At 35.5% G+C, this 8893-nt stretch overlaps 1 protein-coding gene across 2 annotated transcripts; it reads right to left on the bottom strand.

Moving 5' to 3' along the window:
• Positions 1 to 1259: 1259 nt before the first annotated feature.
• Positions 1260 to 7260, bottom strand: LOC122083978 (lysosomal Pro-X carboxypeptidase). Of its 2 annotated transcripts, XM_042651940.1 has the most exons (10): positions 6783 to 7260; positions 6502 to 6682; positions 6219 to 6352; positions 5975 to 6087; positions 3073 to 3196; positions 2591 to 2746; positions 2229 to 2381; positions 1982 to 2061; positions 1658 to 1707; positions 1260 to 1548 (listed from the first exon to the last, which is right to left on the bottom strand). In XM_042651940.1, the coding sequence occupies exons 1-10, from the start codon at positions 7137 to 7139 to the stop codon at positions 1427 to 1429; spliced, it is 1470 nt and encodes a 489-aa protein (XP_042507874.1). In that variant the 5' UTR covers positions 7140 to 7260; the 3' UTR covers positions 1260 to 1426. The 2 variants fall into 2 exon arrangements, with proteins under 2 accessions (XP_042507874.1, XP_042507875.1); XM_042651941.1 differs by lacking the exon at positions 2591 to 2746.
• Positions 7261 to 8893: the final 1633 nt, after the last annotated feature.

Here is an 8893-nt window from a genome sequence, read left to right as displayed (position 1 = left end):
AAGGAAAGAAAATGGGTACACAACTTTGTGTAAGAAGAGTTTTTTTTTTGAAAAGATTTTGATGGGTTATGAACTGCATATAAAAGGAGAGGAGAGCGGACAAAAGAGAGGGGCATATGAGTAATGTTTCAAAAATCGGAATCAGAATGATTGAATTGATCGATTTATTGATTTTGGCCAATTCTGATGATCTCAATCGATTTGGATCAATAACAATTGATTCAAATTGAAATCAGCATTGATTGATTCAATTCCAAAGTCCGATTTTCAACACCTTGGAGATGAGAGGGTATGTATAAATAAATGGTCCATCCCCTAAAATTTCATATTATTAGACTAAAATCGATAATTACCCAAGCTTTTGCCTCACCCAATAACTCAATTAAGTCCATAGACTCTAGAAACTTTCTTCCCCTTTAAAAAAAAAACCCGACATATAATTCACTATGTAAGTATACGCATCAACAGCGAGTCCATTTGGTAGATTTAAAATTTGTATGGAAAGTCCAATGAGGGTCCAAATTTTATGAATGGATAGATCCAAAGTGTTCTTTCCACTTATCAAGTTTTATTTCAACTAGAATTGAACATTGGTTAGTGGTTCAAAGAGCAAACCAATGCATGAAACTCTCGCTATTATAAAGTCTTGGATAGATATATTAATGTATATAGCCTTACCTTCTACTTTGCAAAAGATTGTTCTCATATAAGATAATCCCCTCGGCTTAAATGGAGATAAATATTTTTTTTAAATGTAATAATTAATTCTGATTTGATTGTACTTTATGAATCAATTAAAAAATTATTCACTCTATTTATAGGATAAAATGATATAAACCCACCATGACGGTGTTCCATTGCAGCAGGTGGGATCCAAATTTTAGCAGTAGAGCTCATTTGTCGACACTGAGTCAAAAGTCCAAACGGTTTTTTTCAAGAAAAACAAATAGCAGATCACCACTCTCTCTCTCTCTCTCTCTCTCTCTCTCTCTCTCTCTTCTATTTGTGTTATTAAAAGGGAAGAAAATCTTGTGGTTGAATAGCTGGATCCAATGGGTACTTGTCCAGTTGTCCTGAACAACCTTTCAGCTTATAACTTTGCTTCTCTTCTCATGTATTTGGGTTGATCCATGAATAGCAAATAAAGCTCATAAAAGCAACCAAATAAGGCAACTTTTTCTTTCCCCTGTTTTTGTTTGGGTTTGTTTTTGGTGGACACTAATAACATTTTTGAATGGATTATTCTCAAGTCACAGTAATTAGATGAAAATTTCTACACAAATAAAACCTCATTGATGCCATTTATTTTCTCTGTCCCTTTTTATTTTTCTTGTTGATTAATAACAAGGTTAATCTCATCCTCATTGGTCTCAACTTATTTCAAACCCTTAGACTGAAAATTTATAAATCTTAGGGCTATCATTTGTTAAAAATCTGCATAATAATCATTAATCCACCTTTGTATGATCTCAACCTCTTGTCCCCTCTGCTCTACAAGCCAATCTGGGTCATCTTTCTTTGCAAATCGGAAATCTACATGGTGAGCTCCTAAAGCAATCAAAATTGATTAATAAGCAAATATCAATGCATTAACGATGGAACAAAAACATAGATATAATCGAAAGGAAAGAGAAACAAATTGAAAAAAAAAAGTCACCCTTCTCTGTAACAATTGCGACAATGTTGCTTGATATATTCTTCAGCACACTGAATAGTTCAAAATCACCAATTTAGCTTCAAAAAATAATATCTTAAATTGATAAATATGGATTGAAACTTGAAAGTAAGATTACAAATTATTTGACTCTTGAGGGGTGTCAAAAAGAAAATCCCATAAGTAAAAGATCTGAATAAGGGCCTCATTGCGATAGTTTTGGGGCAGTTTCGATTACGGTTGATTATTTTTCAAAAATCAGGTTTTGTTGTAAAACTGTTTTTTGGTAGGAGTGTTGAGATAATAACATGTTTTGTGTTTACTCACCCTCCTCTGCTCCATGGGTCTTGCATCCCATTAGAGAATATGATATTGCTTCCAAACTTCTTGAGCACTTGTTCAATTCTCTATGACCATTGATATTGAAAAAGACTATTAGTGAGTAATGAATAATTTTAATGAGTTTATATATATATATATATATATATATAACGATGTATATTCCATAAATAATATGAAATAACTAGAATTTGAAGGGAAAAAAAATAGTTTGAAAAGGGCAGAAATTGCTCACATAGCCACCAAATTCTGTGGTAATCCAATGAGGCCTTGGCATAACACCATATTTGTTCATGCAAAACTTTCCTAACTCCTCAATCTCAAAGGTTATAGCAGGAAACATGCTCTCATTAGAGGTACTCAATGGCATAACCATCTCTGTACATACCTGTCATAGATTAACAATGGATGAATTGAAGGCAATAAATAAGAATTAATATTAATTGTTAGGCTCTGTTTGGTTTCCACTGGATGCCTAGATTAAAGTCACTTCTTTCTATACCACTATACACATTTGGTGATACTTCAAATGGATTCATGAAATTCATATTGGTTTACTGAATAGAATTAGACCTTAAAACTGTTAAAAAATCATACCTGCCAGTCCCAACCATGGAGGCCATGAGTATCAGTTCCATTTTCGAGATCGAAACATTTTTCATTTCCAGTATAATTGTAATACAAGTTTGCTGCTGCTAGCACCCTATTGAGCTTAGTAGCCTTGGGTGGAAATCCATCAATAATCTCACACATCTGTTATTCTTAAAAAAAATTGTAAATGAATATGTATGATACATATAAGGCGTCAAATAAGTTGTAACCTTATTTTTCTACCCTTTTAATATAACACATTTTTTTAATAATGCTATAATCATATCATTTCATATATGTACTCAGAAAAAGGTGTTAGATATCAAGGTAAATCACTTTCAATTTTTTTTGAAAACCCCCTTTTAATCCATAACTTAAAGAACTTGTAAGAATAAGACTATAAACAATCAAAAGAAAATTGCATATTCTAAATATACCTATAGAGATAGAAGTATCATTTAGAGAGTCTCGTGTATAATAAGTCATACCTTTGCTACAGGGTATGCAGGCAATTGCTTCACAAAATTGGATTCAGTTGGATAATTGGCCATGGCTGTATAAACAAAAGCTTTCCAAAGCCAGTCCCTAGCTGAGTACCTTGTTTGGAGGTTCCTGAACATGCCAAGATCCATATGAATGAGTATGGATCAATCTAGAAAAATGATAAAGATGGAAGGTTAGCCATTCTTGTTGTATCCTCCATCACTCTAGTATTATTAGGCATGCAAATGTACTTAAAATATACATAATTATGTCTTACTTGATTTGCTGGGTGCTATGCTTTCATAATTTGGAAATTGGCATTGATTTAAAATGTAAATATCCTCACTTAGTAACTTATTTTATAGTCTATGCAATATATCTTTTTGATTATTTTTCCTTCCCCATGATTGGAGTAATGGGAATCTAAAATATTAAATAGGAGTTTCATGCACAAAAATACACTTTGGACTAAAGTGACATGCCAAGGAAAATGCAGCCTATTCTATTGTAAAATGAGGCATTTTTTTTTTGGGTGAATCTCATAGAATAACCTTTGCTTAGTGGCAATATGTACATAAATTAAAATTTATTCTGGTTTTTGGTGGGTTGGTTGATTTTTTTTTCTTTAGCTAACAAGGAATCCCTTGAATCTGTCCTATTTTACGGTTCAGGCCCAAGGGTAAACCCCGGTTACACACAGCTACACCTAACCAGTATAAAGATCAATCATGAAAAAATATAAAAATATTCAAGTCTAATTTTAATGATATGAGTATCTTCCTTTGCGGATGTTGGTCGATATTTTCAATGGAAAAACAACTTTTATTTTAGAGTTTTTATCACATATTTACAGATCACTTTCCTATTCTCCTTTCCCCTCCCCTCTTGTTTTTTTCAAGAAAATGATGGTGATACTAACTTGGCTCTCCACCAAGAATCTATTTTAATGTTTTAAAGTGGAATTGTATCAGTGAGATTTCTATTGGTGAGCATGAAATATTCTTTGATTCCTCTCTGTCATATTATTAAAAGTTCTTTAAATTAAGGGTAAAAGAGGATTTTCAAAATTATTTGAAAATAACTTACTATTAGGTCCTTTTAAGAGTTGTTATTGTTTGCAGGCATTTTAATATAGATAACAATTTTTATCCTCACAAAAAAAGGGAAAAGTTTGTTAAGCTAAGAGGGTAAAAAAATGGGGTTATAAATTATTTTAACACCTCCCCCACCCCCCTTAAAGGGTGTTAATAAGAAAATCCCTTTAAAATTGTAAGATATAATAAAACAAGGCTGGGCTGGGCAGGATTTTCAAAAACCCAAACAACCCCCAAGGTTGGGCTGATCCGATCTATCAACTAGGCTAGGCCATGCTAGGTTCAATGTAGGCCAAACTTGGCCTCTTGTTTTCCCTTTGAGTATTAAAAGAATACGCCAATCACACAAGAGTTCAAGCACATCACTCTATTTCATCTATCAAATTTTAATTCTTTGTGCAATATCATTTTCTATTTCTCCTTCTTTGTTATAATTGAATTTAGGTGCCTAAAATTTTCTCTCTGCATCTTCCTATGATCCTATCACCAAGTGATTTATATCAAATATAAATTATGATGCTCTATGACTCATATTTTTTCATAATATATTTGCGTATCACTATAAAGGGCAGGGTCGGACCAGCTTCAACCCAAAGTCTTAGCCAAGGCTTGGTTTGGCCCAACTCTGGACTTCCAAATCCTAGCCCTAACCAAAGGTTTAAGACATTGGGATTGGAGAGGGCTGATATCAATCTGATTCTATCCATATCAGCAATGTATAGGCCCAGATTGACCAGAAATACCCATGATTGTCATTAAAAAACTTTTTTTTTTTAACTTTATTACCCATCGTCTATATTGATCCAGCGAGATGATATCGATCAAGAATCAAGATCGAACAAAACTGATATCAATCTGTTTCAATTGATTCAGATCGATCCAATCCAATTCCTCAAATGACGCCACATGAAAGCCCCAACACAGGCCTGTCGGGCTCAGGGCGAGTGGGCTGCTTAGGTTCGCCAAGCCTAACTACTCCCACCACCCCCAAATTGGATGAAACAGGGATGGGTTGGTTCAACCACCATTTTTAGGGTTTAAGACGAACGGGTAATACAATAACTGCACTATCCCTTTTCTGGGAAGCAATAACATGTGCTCACGAACGGTCCTTGCATCCAAAAGGACTTGACATATGGGGTTGTCTGGGTATTTATTATTTTTATATTTTTGAAAGTGGGTATTTCTTGTCTAGAGCATGGGGATGGGCGGATAATGAAATACCTCTCCAGTGAAGCCCTGTCTGGATTTAACACCTGGGGTACGTGCTTGGGTGCTCTCAACCATGGAATATGATTGTATTTACTCTCACTTAGAAAGAATCAGAATCCAATCCTGCCCTATTCTCATATGGCATTCTTAAAGTTTCACTAACCCTAAGCCTTGGGAATACCATAGCCCACTGGATTTTATATCCATGGACCACGGATGTACGAGAATGTTCTCAATCGTAAACCTGATCAGTTTTTGAAAGTTCATCCCTTTTCTCATGGTCTGGAGATGAATTTAAAGTGCGCAAAGGAAGAGGTTAGAAAAGATGACCCTGTCTAATATAGAGTATAGGACATTTCTAAAGAGCAAGTTCCAGTGTTTCGAGTGAAGGCATGCAATTTCGATTTTGAACTGCCATTGTAGGAATCTTTTCTCCTTAATTCAAATATTATATAGCCTAACCTTGATTTGTCAAAGTTGTCAATCTCATGATCTTATTACTGCATGGGAAGTTGAAATTTCATCCTCTCATGGGTCTTATGATATTTTTAATTATTATCTGAAATCTTGCACTGGGAGTACAGAATTATGATAGGCTTACTTGCAAGTTCTGAAAATTCCGCTGATTGTCGCCAACCCATCCCTCTGTGCATACAGTAATTGCAGCTCAGCCCAACTGCCCTTTATCACCTCGTAGCAATTCAAGCTTGCATCCTAGCCCAAGCAAGAGAGAGAGAGAGAGAGAAGAACAAGAAGAAAAAAACCAATAAAGTTATCAAAGGAACATGATCATATTTAACGAGTTTACCAAGAAATGCCTGTAGAAATTTAATCCTGTCACGGACCTTGTAGTCTTGGGATACAGCATCATAGAAGCTTGTCCATGGTATGATTTCATCAAATTGCAAAATAGGAGCTGAAGAAGCCACCGCTCCTATTGCCACATGTGGATACTTCAGTCTGAACCAAGCTGCCAACACTGAGAGAGAGAGAGAGAGAGAATAAAATCAGGGTGATCAGATGAATTCATTTATGGCAATCATTCCTGACAGCTGATAATACCCACCAAATGCGCTAGTCATACACTCAATACACTAGACATATTCCAAGCAATATTCTATAACTTACTTCCTCCATAAGACCCACCAAAGACCACAACAGGGGATGCTTCAGAAGATAAGTTCTGCTTCAAACTCCTAATCAGAACCGCAAAATCTGCTAATGCTTGCTGAGAATTCAGATACCCCAATGTCTCAGCAGACTTGTAAGAATCCTTCCCAAATGGCAGTGATTCCCCATAAAACCTATGCTGCACAAGTTTTTTCATAGAAGAATAATGTGAAACAGAGGAACCCATAAGCAGCAATCTATAATATTACTATCGATTCATCTTTTTACACAAGTATTACTTCAATGAAGACAAGTAGAGCTCGGAATTTGGGAGCAATGTCCAGCATGAAACCAGTATTTGCAGCAAACCAATCTATGTTGCCTTCATTACCAGTGTAGACAAAGATGGGACCTCCATGATCCCAATAATTTTTGTTGATGAGGTACTTCTGGTAGAATATTTTGTAGCTCTGTGGGTTAAAGGTAAAGTGGTCTAGGAGTTGAGGGAAGAACTGGGTCTCGTATGAAATGTTTGGTTTTGAGTTCTTGAGGTAGTGGGTGAGAGATTGATGGAAGAAATTTGGGGTAAGTTCTGCTATTGCTTTTCCAGTTAGAGTATAGAAGAGCAAAACGAGAAGAACTGGAAAAGAAGCCATCTCCCTCCCCAAACATACAACCACAGTTTACAGTAACAGACGGAGGAGTTGCCTTGTTAATTTGAATACTTTTGATTGGCTTCTTAGAGAAGCTCCTTCAAGGCCTCGTTTGATCCTAAGAACGAAAAATTCAGTTTGTGATTTTAAAGGAATTTATATGACAAAAAAACATATTGGGGAGCGTGGCTCCTACGCATTTGTGAGGGTCAACGGGAGCGCACAAGAAAGCTAAGCTATAGCCGTTAAGGAGAAGAAGTCTCCATATCGGGCCACCCACTTCTAATCTTCCAATAAAACTAAAATCACATTGGGTTCCCACGTCTTTGCCCTGTCACACCCTGACCCTACTAAACCTTGACTCTGATAGCACTTGTTAGAGACTTGAATGGAAATGTAGAACTCATCCTAAAAAACCAGCCGTTGAAAAGAAAATGTCCAAATACCTATAAGATTTCACATCGATCTACCCACTTCCAATGTGGAATTATTATTTCTGTCTATTGCATGGAATCACAACAGATGCATCAACCAAGTTATCAAGGTGTCAATTCCCATTTCATGGGGTTGTGCATGTCATTCCCCCGTCTCCCTCCCCCCTCTGCCCCCTCTGCCCTAATGTCTGGCATAGGGGCCACACTCTCCGTCAAAAATTGTTTTCCAAAACATATTTAGGCAATGTATTTGACCGTATGGAAATAAGAATTGGACCACATGATAGGTTTGGTCTTACATGGATAGCAATTGTGGACAAGGTTCCATCATTTTATCTCTTTGTTTAAAAAAAACCGACATTCACAAATTTAAAATAAGAAGTCATTTTCCAAAAAAAAAAATTATGATTTGTATTTGAGTAAAATATTTCTATACTAATACAATCTCTTTTGTTGTTAAAATTATATATCGAGAAAATGTTAGGCACACTATCAATGTATCGAATGAATTATGATACCCCATCTTGCACCCCCATTGGTGTTGTCCGCTAACTTACCGCACATTGGCAACATCTCTCTCTCTCTCTCTCTCTCTCTCTCTCTCTCTCTCTCTCTCTCTATATATATATATATATATATATGGAGAATGTTCTGTGGGGGAAGCAGGCATCTACACCCAGATACATGGGAGGCAAAATAATTGACCCACCCCCATAAAAGGGGAAAATGAATATTTTTGTAAATGCTTCTTTGTGTGCTCTCATTGGCCCTCATGCACGCGTAGGAATGATAACCATAGTTGGTGACCCAAGTTGTGTGCCCAACCTTTTCTCTATATGTATGTGTGTGTTGGTAACCTATGTTCGTGAAAAAGAAATTATAACCTTACGTTTTTTGCTCTTTTTTTTTTGGAATAATTTTCTTCCCCATGAAGATTAAATCCTATCATTTCACATAAGATGATTAATGACAACTCATAATATTAAGTCAATTTCAACTAGTATTGAAAACCCACTTTTACCTTTGTCTTAAATAGTTAAGAATCCATCCACTTTGTGATAGATTAGCTGGAATAGAAATTTAATGGGTATTTTCTTGTATCAAAAGAAAATTTATTCTTACCCAAAAAAATAAAAAAAATTGCACATAGAAAAGAACTTTTAAAATGATGTAATAGTTTAACATTTGGGAAAGGTTGGAAATTAGTTATATTGATGGAATATGACCGTCAATAACACGAGGTGAAAAGTTAAATGCATCATACATACCCATGCAAAGACATGTACTCTCTTTGAAACATGAAGCGCTTCCAAATCTATCAAT

Source organism: Macadamia integrifolia, chromosome 7 (assembly GCF_013358625.1).
Source record: "Macadamia integrifolia cultivar HAES 741 chromosome 7, SCU_Mint_v3, whole genome shotgun sequence".
In the NCBI taxonomy this organism is placed as follows: Eukaryota; Viridiplantae; Streptophyta; class Magnoliopsida; order Proteales; family Proteaceae; genus Macadamia; species Macadamia integrifolia.
The sequence above is the reverse complement of the archived record's forward strand: the minus strand, read 5'-3'. Positions and strand labels throughout refer to the sequence as shown.

Excerpts from the sequence above, each read along its gene's own strand:
- LOC122083978 (XM_042651940.1), bottom strand. The coding sequence starts at position 7,139 with ATGGCTTCTTTTCCAGTTCTTCTCGTTTTGCTCTTCTATACTCTAACT. Across the intron at positions 6,088-6,218 it reads CTGTATCCCAAGACTACAAG|GATGCAAGCTTGAATTGCTA; the intron begins GTCCGTGACAGG and ends TGCTTGGGCTAG. Across the intron at positions 2,382-2,590 it reads TCCATGGTTGGGACTGGCAG|GTATGTACAGAGATGGTTAT; the intron begins GTATGATTTTTT and ends AATCTATGACAG.